Genomic DNA, 23,016 nt, shown 5'->3' on the forward strand with positions numbered 1-23,016 from the left:
CCCCCAGATAGCCGCAGCAGAGCCTCTGTAAGGAGTTAATGGGTATTGAAAGGGCAGAGTACAAAGCTGGTGTTTAAGATTTCATCATAACCATTAATCTTACTGCTACTACAGATTGTAATCGCTTTCACAACCCTGCAAAATCCAGGGCAGTTCTCTGTGTTAGATGAACACCTTCATCATTCCCGTTCAGCATTTACTTGGGCTCATGACTTTCTACGGCGCCTGGGAGATTAATGAAGACCACGACCCTTTTCTGAGGGCGTTTGCCCTCTCCCTGATGAATGAACCCACATTTCAGTGTTTCACCCCTCACTTCTACTGGTGCCTTCCCCTTTAGTGTGTGATGGGTGTAGTCAGAGGGAGGGGATGGCGGGGGGATGATGCTGACCACCCCCTGCTCAGATGGATGGAAGCAGTGGTTGTTTCCCTGGGGCCCCTCCAGCCTCCACCTCCTCTCTCCATCATATAGGGGACAGTTATCCCTCAGCCTGAGTGTACCAAAAGGGGGCTGTTTTACTGCAGTCCTCTCCATGCATGAAAAAACCTCATCCTGCAAATTCTCCCCTTTCCCCTCTTTAGGAAGGTTTCCAGCAACTTGTGTTGTGCATTACCCAAGTGGCTGCACGATGCAACAAGCAGAGGCCAGGTAGCAAACACCCTGCCCATGGGGCTGTGGTACCCGTCTGTGTAGGAGGGATGCGGTTACAGTACATCACAGCCAGCAGAGTTTCTGCCTGCTCTGAAGCAGCACCGGTCCACTTGCACACAGCGCCGACAGGTGCTGGTACCTCAGCACCCTGACAAGCAGCTCCACAAACACTGCAATCAACAACCAGGAATAATTTTCAAGAAATACAAATGAGCAAATATCCGGTTGCCGTGGTAACCCAAGAGCCAGGCTGTCTGTTAACAGATGACAAAGCACAGCTCCAATGAGCTGAAGCAGCAGGAGCACTGCAGTACGACCGTGTTGGAAGGCACCACTCAGACACCGCTGAGCAGCAGCCCTATTCCTGCACCCTGCCCAGCACAGCCCTGCCCAGGCAGAGGGACAAGCAGGTGGCAGTAGCCTTGCCAAGCTGTGGTCCCTTTCTCCACCACATCACCTGCACGCTGACACAGTGACCTCCAAGCCTGACCGGGTTTACCAGCAGGAACTCATTACTTTCTCATTAGATTTGCACTTCTGATGAGTTGCAACCAGAGAGGAGAGTTTCAAGCCAAGCTGACAAGCCCCTGCCGTGCAAAAGCATTTAAATAAAAGACCCAATCACCCTTCTCACATTGTTGTGCCGCACCAGAAAAGCCACAAACCCACAGGCTCTCTATCATGGAGTACTGAATGCTCAAGCAATGTGTGGACCAAACACAGAGCAGACTCTGGGCAGGTGTCTTCCACTATCTCCAGGAGTCAGAAGGTGATGGCATTGGCAGTAGGTGATGTGGGCAGTGTGAACCAAACATACTGAGTCAGCCCCTTGGTTCCTGCTGCCCTCCCCACGGCACAGCACCAAAGTGTTTTGGTGGCCCAGAGATTGGTGGCCTTGAAGCTTCCTCCCATACACAGCAGAGAATCTCAGGAAATAAAATAAAACCAGAATTAAACGGCCAAGTGTGCAGGTGGTCCCACGTCTCCTGCCTGCTGGGAATGAGTGGGGACGACAGCACCCCTACAGGAAAGGGGCACAGGATGATAAAGACATTTGTCACCAATAGATGATCATTTTTGGTCACTCCCAGAGTATGTCACACACTTATCCTGAGTTCACACATTGCAAAGGAAGATATTGAGCTCCTGAAACACTTGGCGAGGTAAGAGGACCCTCCTGCATCTATTGTTTAGGGGGTTCCCAGGCTGCTGGCCTCAACTTGCAGGGACAGCTGAGGTGAGGAGCTGAGGGCATGGACAGGGGCACAGGAAAGCTAAAACAACATTCAGTCTGAAGAGCTGCAGCTCCTCCCGGCTGGGCAAACACCGACGGCATAGGCACATCTCATCATCTGCCAAGCATCAACCCTGATGATCCAAGAGTTCATTCAGGAGCAGAACACTCCTTTTGTCCCATGAGCCCTGTGGGATTGCTGTGACACAGAAGGTAGCAGCAAAGGAAGAAGCATTGGGTTTTTGTTTTTGAAAGTAAGGATCCTGAAGCCTGGGGTGAAAGCAGCAGAGGTTTGCAAAATGTCAACCCTATTAACTCCAGTTCGACTTTCTGGTCATGCAAGTTCACTTCTCTTTACCTGGAAATGAAGACGTTAATTGGAGCCGACAGCTTCCACAGGCTCACCCCATTAGCAGTATTTTTAGCCATGGTAGGGCCCAACTCTTCAAATGCTTTCCCAAGGAACTTTCCAAACCTTTTTTTGGAAACATCTCAAGCCACTTGCAGGGAAAGGTGGGTGCGTTGGCTCGAGGTGTGCCAGGCCCCGTGGTGCTGAGCTCCCAGCTCCTGCAAACAGAACGAGCAGGGAGAAGCAGTGCAGGGAGGCAGCCCCAGCTCCAGGTGCTGCTCCAGGTCAGCATTTGCTGAACTCACCAGGACCAGGAACATCTTTCTTTTCTGGTTTCTTTACATACCATTGCTATCTGTATGCAATGCACTATTTTATGATGGCAGGCATAAGCCTAGAAAAAACACATTCATTGCCTCCTGTCCAACACGCAAAAACCATCCTAAAATAATTATTTTCATGCATGAAAGGAAGACTCTCAGAAAGGAAAGTGAGAAGGTAATGGATGCACACTGTACACAGAAACAGGTCTTATTTCATTGCAGCAACCCAGAGCATCAGCAACCATTGCTCTTTCGCTGCAAGTGCTCCCAACACCCAAAGGATGCAAGCTCCCACACGGGACAGCTTCACGCCACCTCATTGCAGCCACTTGGCTTCCCAGCAGCACCATTTGCTCCAAAACCACCAATTCCAGGGATCAGGAATTTGTCTCACCCGATATCCACTAAAAGAAAAACAAACACAGAACAAATAACAACAACAAAAACACAACAACCCCAAAAAACATGTGCCCATGGGTGAGTCACAGCAGCAATAAGTAAATCACCACATAGTAGAAAAGATTTATAGATCTTGAAGGAAATTAATGGGCTTCATCTTCTGGAATCTCACAGGCTGACAAAACACTGAGTGCCCATCCATCCACCTCATGTCTTGACCATAGGCTTCTGCTGGGTGTCAGGTTCCACACGCACCCACAAATGAAGAAATGAAGGCATCAGCCACAGAGACTCACCCAGCCAGGAGCTGGGCAATGGGGATGGAGAGGAGAGCATCTCCCAAGCAGACTGCTGGGATGCTCAGCATCCCTGCACCATGGAGGCAACTGAGCAAGCAGCAGTGCCCAGGTACTCTGGAGGTGGATCTGCTCTTTGGGTCCTCCAGCCTGGCCGTGATGAGGGACCCTGGGCATTCACCTCCATAACAAAATGGATGGGGTAAATATCCTCTACCTCAGAGCATTTTGGCAGAAAACTGCTGAAATGTATACATATATAATTAAATACATTTTAAATGTGTACCTGGGGGACAGTGTTTCCTCATTTTGAAGACCGGCTCCAACACACGGCTCCACTTACAACTACAGCTGTATCCCCACCAAGTTTTGCAGCTTCAGTCCAAGGTCTCAGAGATAAAATGCAGTTTAGCCAAAAGCAGAGGTGGCTGTTAGGGGTAAAGCCATGTCAGCCCTGCTGACCTCATTGCAATCACTCTGGAAAGTATGAGCTTTGAGATGTGTCTCAGCTGGTGACATCAGGGGCAACAAGGCAATTTTATGTGGTAATTTTTACTCATCTTTGCAAAGGATTTGTTTTGGTTTTGAGTCAAGATGAGGAAAAGGTCCCTATCCTGCCTGGGACAGCCTGCAAAGAAGGCCCTGTGTCTTAAAGCTGTCTCTTAAGGGATAACTGATCTATCTAAAACCTATCCAAGGGGCCTATGATGATAATGATGCTTTACGTATTACTGACAAGCTTATAGGGAGCAATTAGGAAGAATTAATACTGCATTTGCTCTTTAAGGTCAGGAAGACCAATCTGCCTGCAGCTGCTGGCACAGCCACAGCGTTTGGCACGTGTGTGCATGCTATACGTGTACACACACACTAGCTATCCCCTTACAGCACAGTGCAGCTGCTCCAAGCTCTTCCCCACCCACCCACCCCAAGCCATCATCGTGACCCCACAGCGCCCAGCAACAGCCCACTCCCTTTCTCCCAATTCTCCACATGCAGCCACAACTTCTGCATTGATAAAACAACGGATTTCCTACAGATTTCCTGTGAGAGTTTATTTTAAACCCGACCCCAGGCTTAAATCTGGGGGGCATCCATTGCTCTGCAGCTCACTTGTCAGCAGGCAGACCTCCAGAGCTGAGGCGAAGAGCATGAGGCCTGCTCCGTCCCGCGCTGCCCCAGCCAAGCGCACGAGGCCTGCTCCATCCCAGCCCTGCCCCGCTGAGGCAGTACGAAGCTGGGCACACAGTCAGGCTCAGTCCAGGGCCAGTGAAGGGATTTTGCAGACAAAGGGGAAGGTCCGGCCGCAGGCGTTGTCGTTCCAGGAGCGCAGCGCTGCCCCAAAAACAAGGTGTGAGGCAAGGCAACCAGCCCAGGGATGTCTACGGGCTCCTCACACAAGCAGGGTCTTGCCATGCTCTAGTGAGAGCCCATGGTGGGAGTGGAGGAGAAAGCTGGCCAAGGGATGGGCTTAGCAGCAAGCTGTGCACGCGGGGGAGATCACAACATGTTAACTTTGACTAAATTTAGTGATTCTCCAGTGATGTTTCCCCCCTTGCTGCTGAGGACGGATGTAAGCAGAGGGAAAGCAGGTGTGAGTGTGGTTATAGAGAAAACACCCTGCTCTGTGAAGAAAAGCAGAAAATAGATTTAAAATGCAAATCATCACCTTGCCAAGCAGCCTCTTCAGAAAAGCACGAGCAACAGCAGACAGAATTTATTTGCATGCAAACAGGACTCAGTGTGCCCTCGAACCACAGTGCTTACCGCTGCTGGCCCGGTACCAGATCTGTACACAGTCCTCCTCCTCTGGGATGGAGTGGATGCCGTCATCGGGCTGGCTGCCATCCCAGTAGTTGTAGTCATAGGAGGTGCCGTCTGTCCACTCAAAGTGACCCTCCTGTGGGGCACAGGCAGAGGTGCAGCCACTGCAGAGCAGTGTCCCTCAGACCCTGTCCCAAGGCAACCTGTTGCCACACACCCAAATGGGGATGGGTGTGAGACACTACAGGCACACATGGAGAACTGAGCAAGCAAATCATTGGGGTTATACAGCTGAAAACCCGCCCCAGGGAGCACTAGCAATCTGCACCACAAACATATAGCATAGAACCATACAGGCACTGAGGTTGGAAAAGGTCTTCAGCATCACTAAGTCCAACCATCAGCCTGACCTACCATGTCCCATCACTAATCCATGTCTCTCAGTGCCACATCCACTCCTCTCTTAAACACCTCCAGGGACTCCACCACCACCCTGGACAGCCCATTCCAATGCTTCACCATCCTCTCCATGAAGAAATTCTTCCTGATTTCCCATCTAAATCTCTTCTGGCACAACTTGAGACCACAGACTGAGCAGCCCCCACTCCCTCAGCAACTCCTCATAACTTGTTTTCTTGTCCTCCTCAAGCTTCATTGCTCTTCTCTGCTCATGCTCAAGCAATTCAATATCCCTCTTGTTGTATATTGGTTTAACATCGCTCCATACTGTAATTCAAGCTACAGCAATAAATGATAAGGCTCATTTTGCATTTCTTAAGTGCCCATAAAACATCAGCGAAACTCAGCTCCACAGAGCTGCAGCACTGCACATGGGTTCTCTTGAAATCAATCTTATAACTGGAGAATGCAAAATTCTGTGTTCTCTCTCCTCCTTTTCTTCTTTCCAAGGAATTGCTGACATGTGACTGTTCTGATGATCTCAATTTTTATATCATCTGGTGTATGGTGAGGAAATATCTCCAACAGGCCAGTTTTTAAAAAGCTACAGAGCATCATAAGAAAGCACTGAGACTTGGTGATTTTTGACATTGGAGAAATATTCAGTCTACAAAAGGACAGCAATAGGCTGCCAACACACCAAGCGTTCTACCCTACTTACTGCAACAACCAGGAAAAGAAGCAGAGGCCAGGGCTGCTCACCTGCCGCAGGTCATTGAGCCCTGTCCAGATGTCGGTGGGGATGCCGGGCACGCGACTGTTCACCAGGTCATACACGAAGACGTTCTCTTCCCAGCTGGCAAAAGAGCAGATGTGCAGCAGTGAGAGCTTGTCGCTGGCAAAGGTCAGGGACATGCCATCACCATCCTTCTCAGAGCTGGACAAATGGCTCCCCGTCTGTTAACTGTGGTGGCCTGGTGCCAGGTCTTTGCAAAAGGTGCACAGCGTGGGGGCCAAGGAGTGGACGGGCAGAGCCCATGTAATCACATCAGATTTCTACCCCAGCTCAGGTACAAAAAAACCACACCCTGCGGGGAGATTCAGGAAGCACTACAGCATTATTCCTGCCAGCACAGCAAACAGCATTTTCGTCACCAGCTTTGCGTGCTCAAGACAGCAGGCTGGCCTTGGTTGCTGCTTGGAATTGGATGCGGTCCCCATGTCCCCACTTCCCCAGAAGGAAGAGGACACTTGGTGGCTCTCACCTGTGAATGGAGGCCAGCTTCGCTGACCTGATGCCAATGGAGAACTCCGCACAGTAGAGGTCGGCCTCGGCCCAGGTTTTGTTGATGGGGAAGTAGCGGTAGCAATGCCCTTCATACTCTGTCCAGAAAAGAGGGCACGAGTAGGCATGCACAGGCTCCGGCAGGGCTGGGGGCAGAGCAGAAGACACACAGGAGATGCAGGAGAAGCAGCAGCCACTCCTGCTCCTTGACAACAAACCAAAGCTATACTACTGGAAAAAGAGCAGATTTGGCTGAAGCCATGCAAAATTTTGCACAAGTCCAAACAAATTTTGCAAAAAGCCATGAGTTTCCCTATTTTAGCAGCCACCTAGAAGAATACTTGCACTGCAAGAATGTTTGATGTGGTATCATGCATGGGGTGCTCCAAATGAAAACACTCACCAGTGCTAATGCAAATACGAGATAAGGGCTCCTCTCGTCTCCATCAGACACCGGTGGGGCCACTGTGCTGGGATGGGGCTGACACCACAGTTGCAGGGCTGTGGCCATGCACTGCCCTCTTACTTGTACCTCCTGGAAGGCCACAGCTCCCTCTCAGCACATCTCCTGCCCTAGCCCAGTGGCAGCCGTGCACACCAGCACGCCTTGTGTTGTGGGCCAGAAATAGCCCCGGGGAGGCCATGGGGAGCAGTGCTGCTCTATCTGCCTCCCTGGGAGATAAGAGCTGGGGCCCTGCAGAGCTCTTCAGCAGGGCAAGGGAACTTCCTCAAGTGGGGCTATTTTGGGGGCACAAGAGGCATTTTTTGAGCCCTTACATAATATAAAGTTTGCAACAGCATGAACACATCCCTCTGCAGCATCCTTTATGTAGAACAGAGGACAAAGAGCACACACCAACAAACACTAATACATGTGCACGTCCCAAAATCACATAGCAAAAGGCTGAACCCTTGTAGCCCTTGGGTTTTGAGTCTTGATGTGCCGCAGCACCCTCAGCATCAGCTCCTGCCTCCCCCCTCGGTCCTGTTGGAATGAACATGGGGCCAGGAGCAGGGCTCAGGGCACAGCCCGGCCCTGGGAGAGGCAGATGCCACTGAGCTACCCAAGCAGGTAACAGGCTCAAGGCCAGAGAGGTCAAGGCACTGCTGAAGGGCCTCTGGTGTTGAAAAGCCTGGAGGGAACTGACTACCACCATGGGTCAGTCAGTGGCGAGCAGAGCAGATCCCCACCAACAGCCACATCTGATGAGGGGGCGGTGAAGGCAATGTTGGTATGGCAAAAAAAAAAGGCAAGGAGCAGCTTCAGAGCAGCACAGCCAGGACCCAGGCAGCTCAGAGGTGATGTGTGGCTCAGGATGGCATCCAGCTTGTCTTGCGATGGGAAAAGACCAGCCCTAAGAAAAGTGAGCCATTGTTGTTGCAGTCGCAGAGCAGAAGGATCAGGAATGCCACAAGCTGATGTGATTTCCTGTGGCGTCGCACCCAGAGTGGGGGCAGAGGGATGGATCCAAGGCAAAAGGCTGTAGCCCCCAGCTGTCTTACAGAGGTGCAAAAAGCCCTGGCGAACTCTTCACCTCCAGCAGCATGGTGGCAAAATTCACAGGACAGAGCCCAGCAACTCCATCCCTTCCCGGATCACACTGGGGCCCTCGGCACCCCCTGCCCCAGAGGATCACTGCCCCCCCCTTGTCCCAAGCAGCCAAAACTGAGTGGAGATGCAGACAGACTCCTTTGTTATTCTGCGCTGCTTCCCATTAGGTAGCATTAATTTGATGAGCTTCAGCGAACCAGAGGTGCCAGAAGGAATGTAAGGTTAAATATACCAAAAAGGAAAAGAAGGGAGGTCAACATTTAATTAGCATCCTCTCTCTTGGGTCAGGATCAGAGGCTCTAGCGCTCTCTTTGGAGGAGGATTTCTGCTCTTACATTTACAGGCAGTGACAACTGGGGGTGCTGCCGTGATCTGGGAACTTCAGGAGCTATTTTTAGCAGAAAAGCCATAAGAAATTTCATGCGTGAGTATATGAGCACACTCACAGCTCTATAGGAAAACCTCATAGCCTAAGCCAGCAGCTGAAAACGATACTTAACATAAACAGGAATGGGCATATTCCGACCAGGTCCTCAGATTTAAGAACCTCAGTAAACGTCCCCCTCAGCAGCATCAGCTCCCAGGGGCCAGAGCAGCACCTGAAGCAAAGCTACCACCTGCAGCACCAGCTTCCTGCCAGCCCCATGGCACGTCAGCCCTTTGTCCCCAAATTTCTGGTCTAAACTTGGCTGAAGGTAAAATCCACACCAGGTAGGTAACATCCAGAAAAGCTGGAAAGCAACAAGTTAGGGTCAGAAAGAGAGCTTTGCGTTCCACGCATTTGTTTAGAGTTCTGTTTACTTATTGCTGAGACCTGGCTCAGAGCCATCAGGATCCCCATAACAGGACAAACCCTGTGTCACAGTCGTGCAGGAGCAGGCACAGCTCTGGCAGAAAGCTTCACTTCCCAACAACAAACTGAGAAATCCCCAGGCAGCTTCCTGAGGCTTTTTGTCTCAGGATGCTACTGAAGGAGACACAGCACTGACTGCACGAGTCCCTGCCTCAGCAGGGTGGTAGTTCCCTTATGTCTGAGGGTCGGCAGCCACTGATGGACATGGAGATCAGTCAGTAACGGAGCAGTGCTTTGCATTCCCTGGAGTCATTTGTTTTTGTGGGGTGTTTTTTTTTTTTTTTAGGCACCACAGATTTCCAAGTAAAACTTTAAAGAACAGTTGAAAAGCGTCAGAAAAGCAACATCCTGTCAGACAGAGGGCTCTGCTTTTAAGACCCTATAATAAAACCAAGCTGTCCTTCCAGATTGGAATCTCATGTCACACACGCTCAGAGATGTGAGGCTGCCGCAGCCAACAGCAGCAGCCCCCTGCGGCTCCGCTACAGCCAGAGGTAACAGATAGCAGTTATCTTGCATTTTTGTACTCCTTAATTAGTGGGGGGAAAGCTGCCATTGATGAGGCATCTGGCAGGAAAAACATCCAAGTATTGATCCCTTCCCTCACGAGTAGCACTTAGCAGGACCCTCTCCGCTCAGACCCCTACAAACAAACAGTTGCAGCACAGAGCACAGGCACACCTCCATCCAGCCCCGTTAACAAGCGTGCAAGAAATGTAAGTGGCACAGAGCAGCTGCTGTCACCCCATGCTTCAGACTTACATACAGGGAAAAAAAAAAGCATAGGAATAGGAGGAACCATATATTTGTCATTTTTCAGGTTGCTCCGGGCTCATCCTCCCAAAAGCAGCAGCCAGAAGTTGACAAGCCCGAGAACCCTGGAGCAGGACAAACTGAGAAGTCCGCTGCTGCCCCTCCGAGAGGGTCCGACCGCGCTGCCCAAAACGGGCTAAACGCGTTCTCACTCACCTTGGCTGATTTTGATGTTGGTCTGGGGGAAGGCGCGGGCAGGCAGAAGCGCAGCAGCCAGCAGCACGCACACGGCACGGCCGCAGCCCATCGCCGCAGCTCCACGGTCCTCAGCTCCGGCCGGGGCAGGCGGCGGCACTGGGGGCAGCTCCGGCCCCACCCGCGGCAGGAGGCGGCCCCGCACCTCCTCGTGCTGCCCTCCTCCCCGAGCCGGGCGGGGATGCGGCTCCCGGCGGGGCTGCGTTCCCGTACTGCCCCGCCGTGCGCCGTGGGTTGGCTGTATCGGCGCCGGGAGCTCAGAGAGGAAGGCAGTGGCCGTACCGCCCAGAGCGAGGCTGCTTCGTTCGCTCTGCCGCCCACCTGCCGGGTCCACGCCGTGCTCGTGCCGTCCTGCAACGCGAGGAAACCTCCAGCATCAAGCAGAAATGCGATGGATGCTCCAGAATGTCTCCTTTCCGCGGTCAGAACTGTGTTTGGAAATAAACTTCAGATTTAAAAAAAAGAATAACAACATTGGATTAAGTCATTTTCTAGTATGAGCATACAGGTTAGGGAAACAGAACATACACACATGCTATAAAACTCAGTGGTCCCACTCCATTTCCCATTTATGCCTCCAGCCAGCACTGGGCGCACTTCTTGGGAACACAGTCAGTGCTGTTCCCTTCTAATTCTTAGCAACAAATCTAAATTTACAGCTTTTTCTGGGACTGCACCAAACCCTGCTCTCTGGTGGATGCCATCCCTCTGGTATGAGCTGTGAAAGGGCTGAAAGCAAGATACAGATTTTCCTACAGCCACAATACTGGTAAAAAAACAAACAAACAAACAAAAAAAACCAAACAACCCAACTTTTACAATATGAAATAATCTGGGGGCAGCTCCCGCAGAGCACAGCGACCTGCAGCCCTGTGCAGACCCCATGCATCAGATCCCATCTCTTCAGAGTGTTCTGGCTGGGAATGCACCCAGCAGGAACGGGGCTCTTGGCCTCCGAGCACGTAGGGCTGTGCCAGCTCCAGTCCTTCTCCCCCAAAACGACTTACTGCAGGTAAACCCAAAGAAAGGACCAGCTCCAACCTCCTGGCTTGCCTTTACTTGCACCATAAACATAACTCAGCTCAGTGCAAGAATGAATTTTGCTAACAGGTACCACCTCAGGGTGCATGGCACAATTAAATAGATGTTTATTTTCAATAAATATACAATCTGCATCATACCAGACAATATGCCATGGAAAAAAAAAACGATGTACAGAAGCAACCAACGGGACAGCTTGACCACACCTACGCTCATGTGCTGACCTGGAGAACTACCTCGGTAAACACACACAACACAGAAGGAGTCACTGCAGTCTATCAGGGAAGTAAAATTGTGCACTGGGGGCATTCTTAACTGCAGAAGCTCCCACAGCGGGTTTCTTTCGCGCAACATCAGGAAGGATTGAGAAGTATAAATGCTACTGGAGACATTTACTCGCTATATCATCACGGTATCTATTGGACGCACACAGACTGCTATGGAGAGCGGCAGGCCCCGCTGCTGGCAGCACATCAGCCCCACACAGCAAGGGCTGCGTGTGCCGGCCACATACTAACAGGAGCTTAATTCTGTTGAAACAAGTACAAGGACAAAACTGGAGCCAGAATCGACTTCACCACAGCTTCTACCATTTAAAAAAACATCCTAGCCTAATTATGACGTTCACCAACAAGAGCACACAGGCACGTATATCTCCTAGAGGACAAGTCATGGATTTGGATCGTAAGGAGAGCGGACGCAACTCAGAACTCTTCCCCATCTTGGCATGTCCTGTGGCACCTCCACCTGCCACCTGCTGCTCTGTCACTGAAACAGCAGAGCGGTGCCGGGCGCGGGGAGCAATGGGTCTGGCCGGTCAGGCGGCCGGTGCCACTGAGGAGCTGCTGGCACAGGACCCGGCGGGACATGGTTGGCGCTGCAGAGGTTTGCACAAAGGCCAACGCAGCCAGGAGGGTACTGGCAGCCTCTTCAGTCCAATGGAGCTGCTGTGGGGTGGGAGTGAGGTTGGGTGATTTGGAGGTTGGAGTTTGTTCCCCGCCTTGCCCGCCTGTTCGGTTTGGCCGCCGCAGGTGCCACACCTCATGTCACCTCCAGGGACGCCGGGGAGACGCGGTCGCACTCCTCCCGTGAGCGCAGGCTGTGCCACTGCTCCACAGCCGTCCGGTGCGCGTTGAGCATCCGGCGCCAGTGGTTGGACTCAGGAGCACCTGTGGAGTACTGACCGATGACGATCCGCCCGATGAAGTCATTGCTGCTCTTCACGTTGTGCCCATACACTGTAGGAAACAGAAATGGGGACAGATCAAGGAAAGCTCGGCCACTCCGAGCACTGCCCAACGTGAGCCCCAGGGGACAGCCATCTCCTGTGGCTGTGCCACCCCAGCACCTGGGACGTCGGTGACACTTTGAGGATGTTCTTGAAGAGCTCTTGCATTAGGTTTGGCCAGGACACTGGAATTTTTAGTGTGTAGCTCATCAACCCAAGAGACAGGCTGAGTAGTTTTGGAAGGAAGAAGAGAAGTTGTATTCAGATATTTAAATATAACTGAAATAAACAGGATCCACAAATCCATATTGCTACTTAGCAAGAATATGGTAAACAATTATACCATCTAAAGAAAGGCTAAGATCTTTGTCCAGGCAAATCAGGATGCTGAAGCATCCAGGCAACAGCCTCGACTTGGGTAAATGAAGAATCATCCTCCAGACCCTTTGGAGGATGACATCCTTGTCATTCTTCAAACATAAGCGTTAATGACCCCTTATAATGATAATCAGTATCATTCCCAAATTACAGATACGAATCTCACGCACACAGGCTGTCAGTGGGATGCTTATACAGAACCAATTTTCTGTAATTACAACTTGTTAAAAGGCCAGGGAAGTAACCCAGGGAGAGACGCAAGCCTAACGCCTGTCCTTTGTGCTGGCCCAGCCTGGTGGAACAAAGCTGCATACAGCTGCAGTTGGTAATTATGGGCCTGATGCTGGTCAAGGCTGCATGCTCCTGTTGGACTGGCATAAAAGCACCTTGTGTTTTGAGAAATAAAGCCACAGCTCATTAGGAAGTTGAACCAAAAGTCTACAAAAGCTGAAGCCAGGATAACCACAGGCACTGGCTAGAATACTAAAGATTAAAACCTTTCCCATGAAAGAGGAGGACTTCTAAGAACAAATGCCTGCAGGGGCTCCAGGACCCAAGCAGGTAGGTTCAGAGGTGGGCGCTAGCACAGAACAGCGTGCTCCCTCTGCAAGTGGCAGCACCCCACAGCAGTGCATCTCAGCCTGTGCTTGAGATGCTTTTTCTCACCAAGTGACCTAGGGCTATGTTTGGGAACAGCAAAGTTCTGTTCTCATGACCACAGGAGCCACTCAGGCAGCTTCGTGCTACTGCAGCACGCCCAGCACACCGGTCCACTGACTGCTGGCTCAGCTCTCTCCACACCACAGCACCCTCAGCCACGCAAGCAAAACCTTCACGTCCCCAGCAATTCTCCACGTTCAAACAACAAAAACATTACATTTAACTGCTGACCATTTTAAGGAGGTACCCTCCCCACCTTAGGGCATCAGTGGCCACTCAGGTTCTCTCATCAGTTCCCGGAGGTGAAGCCATCAGCACCTGGAGGCACATCTCCAACAGGTGCTGGTATCCTGAGGGCAGCTCTGTGCTGGATGGGGAACTGTCTCTGAGGCTGCGGTAAGGAGCTGTAAGCCACACATCCCCTCCAGTGCACAGCCTGACAGTGTTATTTATGGGCTCTCACATAAGGGAAGAGATCACAAGTGTGGCTAGCATGACTATGCTAAATGGCCTGCTAGAATTTATTACCCTAGCAAAAGCAGACATGATAAAATCGCACAAAAGCACCCCCAAATCAAATGCTTCCCTACTTTTTAAAATATAGCTGTTTCTTCCTCACTTTTTTTGTTTGTTTGTTTCTCTTTTCTTTATTTCAAGCACAGAAGAGGATGAAGCTTAATCCAAAACCAATTCAAACCAGGAAGTCCTAAAGGCCACCAATTACTCACAGCTTAAATGGGCAAAGTATCCCAGGCATATGGATTCTCTGGACACAACCCGCAGCAGGACTGTGCAACACAAAAGTGCATTCAATGCAGGGGCCATTTGTTTTAGCATTGACCCAAGCATTTTGAATTCTTGTAACGTGAAGCACCTTGCTGGAGGTGTTGCTGGTAAATAGAGAAGGTTTTGTCATCCTAATGGAGCTGTCTGAATCCACAGGACTCATCCCTCATCCCTTCTGGAGAACCTGACCTCTATTCTCATCCTGTCAAGTAATTACCATGCTGATTCCTTCAGGGTATTAATGTGCTAATTACACAAGCATTGTTGCTTCTCTCATTAACTAATCTTGATAGCACAGAGGTAGACTTATAGCTGAAGAACCAGGTGGAGGTTTCCCAAGGCTGAGCACTTGCTCACAACACGCCTGCAGACTGTAAGTGAGAGCACCACATCCAGCCCAGGTGTGTGAGCCTGCAGCCTCCCCAGCCACCAGCACCCCATGGACCCAGCAGCAGGCCTGATGCTGCTGGCAGGGGCTCACAAGGTGCTCAGGGCTGATCCAAACAACAGAAAGCACACAAGATACGAGGAGCAGCTCCACACACACTCACTCGCACCTTCAGCCTCTGCAGGAAGAGGGCCCTGCCTCTCCACTCCCGCCCCAGGCTGCATTAGCTGGCCCTCAGCGCCCCTTCAGGGCCTTGGGGGAGCACAGAAGAGATCTCAGATTAAACACGCTCCCACCAGCTCTGTGGGGCTGCTCAGAAGCAGAAAATAGGTAATTATGAGCTGGGTCTGTCGGGCTGACCCGCTCTGGTTACTGGCGGTTACATACTGGTAGGCGCTGCTTTCCTGTTAAGAAAGTGATTTTCCTGATAAGACCTACACACCTGATCTCATCGGCTCTCTTTCCACCATTGCAGCAATTTACACAATAGCAACATTCATTTCCAGGCCAACTTGGAGCAAAAAGCAATTAAGGAAGCAGAGGTCAAACCAATTCCTTTTGCAGCTGCTCTTTACTGAGAGATGCATTTACAAACTGAAAGGCTTTAAAAAGAAAAACAACAAAGAATCTCTTTCTAGTAGAAATGCTGAAATATAAAAGAAAATTGAGTTCACTTGTGTCTGTTAAAAGGGTTGAATACTTGAGGACAAGCAATGCAATGCAAATAAAGCATTTCTGTGCTATCCTCTTATCATCACATTGATCCTAACTGACCCAGGATCCTGCCTGCACAGCATCAGCCCAGCACGGATCCAGCCCAAAAGCTAACTTACACCATTTTCCTAGGCCAATTCCTAAAGCTTCCTTAAGGAAGTGCCTTGCTCAGCCAGGACCACGCACATCTGCACCTCCTGAATGCCCCATGCGCCCAAGATTTTCTGAGCCTTTGCTGCCTCCTGCAGGCACCAGGCCCTGCAGCCCCACGGCCTCTGCTGCAAAAAAGGAGAAATACCATCTCCTTTAGGCCAGATATCACGTAGAACACCTTCACCCGATTTATATCTGTATGCCATCAGCTTGTTTACAGCACAGCATCACCCATAACCTAACTGTCCCCAGAGTTTCAGGGTTTAATGCAATTTGTTTGCATAAAGCATATTTTAAAAGGCCTTAAATAATTGAGCACTGCTTTGGTGGATCACCTGCACCCCTGACACCCAGCTACAGCCAGTCCCAGCTGCCAGTGGTGCTTCAGCCATTGGTCTGGAACATTGCCTATCTGTGTCAATTCTCAGGCTTGAAAGTCATTACAAACATCTTACCCGTTATATTTTTATTAATTGCTCTTGCCACAGCCTGTAAGAGCTTAATCTGTTACATCAACACACCAGGCTAGACTGAAAAAATACCCACACGTGTATGTTCTTACTGCAAGAGCTTTGGAACACCAAACGCTTCTAACCCTATATCCCAACCATGACTGCGTCCATGGAAGCACATGTGCTGTCAGTCACCGTTATGCTGCAAACCCTGCAAGCCTTGGGCAGCAGCAAACCTTGTGCTGCTCCTGCAGCCACACTGCACAGCAGCATCCTCAGGCTACAATCAGGCTGCAAGGAAAGGGAAAGATAGCAAAGACTTGACCAAAATCGCATGTGGGCAACTGGGTGGCAGCACCGTACTTGGAAAACAGGTCTGGTGAGATTGTCATGTGCTGAGAAGGAACCCCAACTCTATCAGCAATAAGCCTTTAACTCCCATGGGTTCACCCCATCCAGCCTCAGGGCTCAGTGAGCTCCCAGGCAGTACTGTACTTCAATGCAACACACTGGGCACACAACCCAGTGCAGCAGACAAGCAACATTTCCTTCCCCAGCCTGTACAGGTAGAGAAATCAGTGTCCAGCCTTTTCCACGCTGTGTCCACCATCTAAGAGGTCTATTCTGCCAGTCAAACAGGTCTGAAACTACTTCTAATATTGATGTCAAGCAGTTCAAAGAGCTACTTAGTGCAGAGTGGGCGTTGTTAGCAGACAGACCAACTATGCTCACTGTGAGGGCCATGGGGTGGACCAAATTTTGCCCTTTGCTCCCAGAGCACAGCCAGTAATATTCAGCAGAAACTAAAAAGCAAAAGGAGGAGACACGGTGGTTTTGCACTTATCAATTTAATCTCCACGGGCTCCGATTTGCATGGAAAACTCACCTCCCTGCACCTCCTCCATCAGGCTGCCCACAACACCCAGCTGCACAGGGAATCTGAACCCTGAGAGTGGCCAAACTCAGCAGCTGGGAGGCAGATCCACATCCCACACCCCCACCGTGGGCATCTCATCCCCAGGCAGCTCCACACCCAGAGCAGCCAGCGCCACGCAGATCGCTCCTCATTCGATATAGGAAAGATTACAGCCCAGTGAGATGCTGCAGCAATTTCTTTCACCGTTGCATGAGCAAAACAAGATAAAAAGAGTGAGGTCGAGAGAGGCGTGACACTGTTTAAATTAATGGGCTGCAACATCAGCAAGTGCTGTGGGTCAGCTCTGAGAGCGGCTCTGCTCTTTTCTTTAGAAGAAGGTTGCTAAAATATTCCAGAGAACTCCAGAAACAATCATTTTCTGCCATGCCTGCAGTGATGCACAGACTGATGCCACCGACGACTTATTAACAAAGCCAGGCAGAATGAAGTCTTCATTTTGCCCTGCTTGCAAGCAACAGATTGGCTTGGAAGCACAAACATCCTGGTGCTCTCATTATTATTAATCCTGCCTTGCTCATTAAAGTGACCAGCCTGGTGCAAAAAGGCAAAAGTAGCCCTGAGCATCTTCCTTCCCCAAGCAAATCCCACACTGCAGGCAGGCAGGAGGGGGTTCAGACCCCCCAGTGTCTCAGCAGAGGGCACCAGCACGTTCTCCCTGCAGCAGCTTGCCCACAGCCTCGTGCCAAAGGCTGAAAGCAGTTCACCCCACAGGACCTCTCCCCCAGGGAAGGCTCCAGGTGACTATTTTTATAGCCAACCTTCCATTCCCAGGGCTGGTTTGGGGTCCCTTTGCCCCAGGAGCAGAGGTGTCCCCGCTGACCTGCTGGGTCACACCGTGCAGAGCAGAGCAGCAGCATCGCTCTGTTATCCTTAAAGCCAGGCATGGACCATATGGTGCACACTGCATAAATACATAAAGTATTTTGTAACGCCAGAAACAAAGGCCAATTTCTGATCTAAATTAAACAGGTCTAAATCCTGAGAAAATCCTCTGCTGACATCAATGTTTTTTGCTTTTCTTCCTTTGACTAAGATAGGATTACACAGGTTTACGCACAGATTCCTCTTCCGACCCGCAATATCTGTATATTCCTGATATATGAAACATACAGATACTGCATTGCTTCAGAAGCACAGGTCTAACAGAAACAATCTTCTAGCAGCAAATTGCCTATCTAAGAGATATTACATTGTCCAGCACAGCATTAAAAAACAGAAAGCACCTCTTTTTCCTGTATGCCAGCATGGGAAAGGCAAAAAGAAAAGTTTCGTTTGCCTCATATTAGAGGAGACAACTTTTTTTCCCCATAGATGTGTGCAAAAGACGAAAATCCTGAATTTTTGTGAGAAATAAAAGCAATAGGAGAAATAAGACACGAACATCTGAAGCAGCATGTCAAAAGTTAGGCATGTAACAACCCCAAACAGATTGTGTTTTCCACCCCCTGCAAACGGGCACCTGAAGATGATGAAAGCATGACCTTCAGATGCCAGCATACAGCCAGGCAAATCAGAATTCACACGTATTTCTGGAGCAGCCGGAGGCCAAATCTATTATCTAAGTTCAACCTGTTCCAATTATCTGAACATTTGGAAGCCAGCCTATTAATTAAAAAAAAAAAACTGAAAAGCTTTGATGTGTCCGCATGCCACTCTTGGGGCTCTTAAAAATCTTTTGCTTTTGGTAAAAACCAAAAGCATCACCTCATGTCCAACATCTGACCAGCACTCATCCAGACTGAATCCCAGATAACTTCATTTCATGATGCTCTGGGTAAATGTGGGTTTGAGATCTGTAAGAAATGAATACAGAATCACTGAGGTTGGAAAAAAGACCACAAAGATCATACAGTCCAACCACCCACCCACCCCCACTGTGCCCACTGACCGCATCCCTCAGTGCCACATCTCCATGTTCCCCAAACACCCCCAGGGATGGGGACTCCACCGCCCCCCGGGCAGCCTATTGCAATACCTCATCACTCTTTCTGAGAAGGAATTTCCCTGATATCCAATCTGAAACATACTCCTGCAAGCAGTATTTCTTAAAAAAGCATTTCAGTCAAAGCAATCTGACCACCAAAACTGCACCTTTATCAACACACCCCAACAAGGACTTTTCTTCCTCAAAAAAATTCAAACTTCATTAAATGGTTCTTATATATTCCTAAGGGCTGAGGGAAAGAGAAAACAAGGTAACAAGGAATGAGGTATACTGCTATCGAACAGCAATCTGTTATTTTCATCAGGCACTCCCCATCCACTGGAAGTTAATTAGAGCTGCAGGATAAAGCATCAGCACAATCTCCAGGCTGAAGACACGAGCTGTAGCAGTGCTTGCTGCAGGGGACACTGACGGTGTTGTCACAGCCCTGTGGTGCATGGCAGCCCTTGAAACCACAGCTGTAGGTGTTCAACATCCCACCATCCAACCACACTTCCTTAGGAACTAAAAAAAAAACGAACTAAAACAAAACCAGCATGGTTCTGCATTATCATTAAAGCACACACCGAAAAGTGAAGAGACTCGCATAAAATCCTACAAATGGTTCAGAAGAGAAAGTGCCTGCGAGCTGTAAGTGATCAGAAGACAGAGTCACCACGATGCGGTTTGCCCCAGAGCTCCAGTGGCTTTTATTGGGCCATCTGGGCTTTACTGCACTGCAAACAGCATTACTCGATTGTTATTAACAATGCTATAATCATTAACAAAACACCACGGTGCTTGGATGTCAGGTGTCATCACGCCTCTTGCTTTCTGAAGGTTAGGCCGTGACTCAGGGGGCCGAGTCCCAAACCTCCCAGGGAAGAGCACACACCTGCAGGCCAGCACTCAGCCAGCCTGAGCACCGAGCTGCTGCTGCACCAAGGTCCTCAGCAGTGTGCCCAGGGGTGACCTCAGGCTATTGCTTGGAGGCAGCAGCTGAATACCACTATCCACAGGACAAAGAATAATGACTGCCTTTGCTCAGAGGTATGTGTGCTCAGGAGAGTGTGCTGTCCTTCCAAACCTGCCCTGCTCGGGCCGGCCCTCAAGCTGCCCGCAGCCAAGAAGGAGATGGCCCCGGGGTGGTCAAGCTGCAAAAAAATTGCAAGCGGAAAAAAGCACCACAAAGAAATGTGTCACTGTTTGCACAGGTGCTGGTTAGCAAGACAAGGTGTCTGATGGAGTAAATTACAAACATCTCCACAAGTTGTTGCCTCACTAATTGACGCTTGTTACAGGGCCCGATCGCTTTCCTGGCTTTAGCCTCTTCTGGTGAGGAGTTGAGTACAGATGATGCTCTGGTGGAGACAGCCCCCCGCCAGCTCATCTCACCTCCTTTTGGGCACCAAGTGGGGACCCTGAGGCAGCGACATCCCCAGAAGGCACCTGAGAAGAAGGCACACGTGCCCTGCACCAACATGGAAGGAAAGAGAAGCACTTTGGGTTGTGAACACCAATAACCCCCAGAATTCAGTCCCAACATGCCCAAGGAGTCACAAGGTTTAGTGGGCATGCTGGGGATGGGTTGATGGTTAGATGATCTTAGCAGTCTTTTCCAACTTTAATCATTCTAAGGAGGAACAAAGGTCTAAGAAATGCTCCCAAACACCCCAAATCTTGGCTCATGCTGAGCTGCCCCCACACTCCCCACCTGCACACACAGGCTTCCCATTCCCAGCACAGCCATGCTCCAACGTGGGCTCAGTCCAAGGGTGGTTCTCTGCAGCTCCACGAGGAACAGTGCAGAGGAGAGCCTACAGGGCTGCCACATGCTGTCATTGGGAAAGCCACAGGAGAAACAGGCACAAATCTCTATTACTGTGCACCAAAAGCCAGATAGTCTATTCAGGACAAAAAAAAACACCATGGAAAAAATAATAACTGTACCTTGTCTGATAGTGCATCACTCTGCAGTGTAGCTACACAGAGGGAGGCAGGAGCTGATAGCGACTGGCACGGCTCCACCGCCTTCAAATGAAGCCAAGCCAATGTAAAGACAGCTGCACACTGGGTCCAAAATATGAAGCCACAAAAAGGGCTCCTTTAAATTATTGAAGATACACTCATTTTCTGGCTTCCACGACTGGTTTTGCAGCCCTCTATCCACTTAGAGCAGCACCAACCACCCTTCAAGCACAATTATTTTCCTTTTCAATTGGACTTTGACTCAACAGCAAATTTAATTAACTGACCTAAAGGACTAGAGCCATGGAAAGGAAGAAATACAATTAAAAATCAGCTCCAGAAAACAAACAACAAAAAGAACCACCACAACAGCAAAAACAAAGCAAACAAACAGAAACCTGGAGCAAAAAACGGACATTTCGGGACTACTTACTGCAACTTCCAAAGCAAGCATTACCAGCCACGTTCCCAGTAAAAGACACACCACTGAAACCTGACTGCATTACGTATGATTATGAATCACACAACTAACTTCACTGCTCACTTACTTTAAAAATTTCCAACTCACTTACTTAAAAATACATCCATTTTCACACACACACACAGGAAAAAAAGAAACTAAGAAAAAACCCAGCAGCCTCTTGTCAATGCCAACTTCCTCAGCCTCAGTGAGGAGCAGAACACCCCACTCACCCTCCCTACCACACAGTGCTGGTACTGCATCCATCTTTTCTCCTATAAGGAGGTGAAAACAAAGAAGAGAGTATTTCACATCTGTCACATGAGCACCCGACAGAAGCTTCCAAGAACAGACTCATCACTGCACATGAAAGGTGCATTCAGGACGACACGCATGCAAAGACGTGATTAATTATAGGCTTTTGGCTGAGGAAATATTTGAACATGAAGGGCAGGATTTAAATTACTGATCAGCATCGCTTTTGCTGTGACACGTTTGGAAACAAGCTGATGGGTGGGGATTAGGCTCCCGGTACAGGCTGTGACACCTGCATCTGCCATGTAAGAAGTAAAACAAGTCAACGTATTTTCTTCCAGATACAGATCCATTTCTCTTCTTTGGAAAGGTGGGGAGTCATGGGCAGAAATCTGCCAAAAAAAAATAAGCTCAGAAGCATGGGAACTCAAGAGTGGCTGTGGGTGCAGCGCACGTCCCCAAAGCCAGCGCTCAGCCCCCGCGCTCCCCCAGCAGAGCTGTGCCGCAGGGAGAGGCGATGTCTGTGCCACACACCTGTGACTGCATCATCTGACAGGCAAACTACACCAGGTCCCAAACGTTACCTTTCCCAGTGGTTGGGTTTAGGATCGTTCAATGCTCGTCTCCTATTCTTCTGATTTTTGGCTTTGTGTCATATTGGCTATCACCAAGAGCGTAATTAACGCACAAAACCATTCCCGGTGGCACCAATTAAGCACAGAACAGACAAGGTGCATTCCCAGCAGCTTCAGCCTCAAGCTGCGGAGGGCTCTGAAGAGCACAGCATGCTTACTGAGTGTTCCCAGAACTCCAGCAATGGCACCCCTTCTGGGGCAGCTACCAGGAGCAGCAGTGTGCTGCACGGGCTCACTGCATGCCTGCAGTGCTGCTTCACTCACCTTGGAGGTGAGCAAGGCCACGCCAATAACAGCAGCACATTTACCTGTGAACACCAAGCTGGCATTTTCCAGTTCTTCTTGGGGAACCTTGAAGCTGAAGGACTCGTTGTAGAAGGGATCTATCGTCCCCCGCATGCAGGAGGTTTTCTTGGTTTTTGTTAACTTCAATCCATGAACAAGCTGAATTTTCACAAAGGGATCTGACAGAAACATAACAAACACAGGCTGTATGTTACTGCAGTAGTGAAACAATGCCCTGGTTCAGGAGGGTCCAGCATAGCTGGGCACAGGGACACGGGGCTGGATCATGCTGGAGAACAGCGCTGGGGAAGGACTGGGGCCTGCAACACCACGCAGCGGGGAGGCAGGAGTCGGGCAGCTGCCTCAGTAATGCTCCTGCTGAAACCACACCGAGCACAATTAATGACAGCCTTGACTCAGCCAGATGCTCTGCTCCTTCTGAAAAATGCCAGCATTCTGACAGCAGCAGTGCTGGGGCAGGGAGCACGGCCTGGTGCACCAAGTGATCACCAGTCTGCATGCTCAGAAACAGCAGGGAGCAAGGCATGGACACTGAAAACCTAACGTTGTCCACAGAGCAGCTAGTTACCCTAAATAAAACCACCACAGTATTAACACTCACACAGTGCTCAGCATCT

At 50.0% G+C, this 23,016-nt stretch overlaps 2 protein-coding genes across 4 annotated transcripts in view; both read right to left on the reverse strand.

The window, feature by feature from the left end:
* Positions 1 to 4,293: 4,293 nt before the first annotated feature.
* On the reverse strand, positions 4,294 to 10,328 carry CLEC19A (C-type lectin domain family 19 member A). The gene is made up of 5 exons (XM_001234357.7): positions 10,076 to 10,328; positions 6,682 to 6,847; positions 6,179 to 6,272; positions 5,021 to 5,153; positions 4,294 to 4,588 (listed from the first exon to the last, which is right to left on the reverse strand). Exons 1-5 carry the CDS (start codon positions 10,164 to 10,166, stop codon positions 4,509 to 4,511), a joined length of 564 nt encoding a protein of 187 aa, XP_001234358.4. The 5' UTR covers positions 10,167 to 10,328; the 3' UTR covers positions 4,294 to 4,508.
* A 912-nt stretch (positions 10,329 to 11,240) lies between these two features.
* Positions 11,241 to 23,016, reverse strand: part of SYT17 (synaptotagmin 17) — a 30,450-nt gene continuing 18,674 nt past the window's right edge. For all 3 annotated transcript variants that reach the window (XM_015294543.4, XM_015294542.4, XM_046900866.1), the window contains 2 exons: positions 22,402 to 22,557; positions 11,241 to 12,393 (listed from right to left, as the gene is read on the reverse strand). In XM_015294543.4, the coding sequence (XP_015150029.1) occupies positions 12,197 to 12,393; positions 22,402 to 22,557 (353 nt within the window). In that variant the 3' untranslated portion in view covers positions 11,241 to 12,196. The remainder of the gene's footprint in view (positions 12,394 to 22,401; positions 22,558 to 23,016) is intronic.

Source organism: Gallus gallus, chromosome 14 (genome assembly GCF_016699485.2).
Source record: "Gallus gallus isolate bGalGal1 chromosome 14, bGalGal1.mat.broiler.GRCg7b, whole genome shotgun sequence".
NCBI lineage: Eukaryota > Metazoa > Chordata > Aves > Galliformes > Phasianidae > Gallus > Gallus gallus.

Coding starts and splice junctions, on each gene's coding strand:
- CLEC19A (XM_001234357.7), bottom strand. CDS start 10,166: ATGGGCTGCGGCCGTGCCGTGTGCGTGCTGCTGGCTGCTGCGCTTCTG. Junction 5,154..6,178: donor GGCTCAATGACCTGCGGCAG/GTGAGCAGCCCT, acceptor TGTGCCCCACAG/GAGGGTCACTTTGAGTGGAC. Junction 4,589..5,020: donor CTGGTACCGGGCCAGCAGCG/GTAAGCACTGTG, acceptor TTTTTGGGGCAG/CGCTGCGCTCCTGGAACGAC.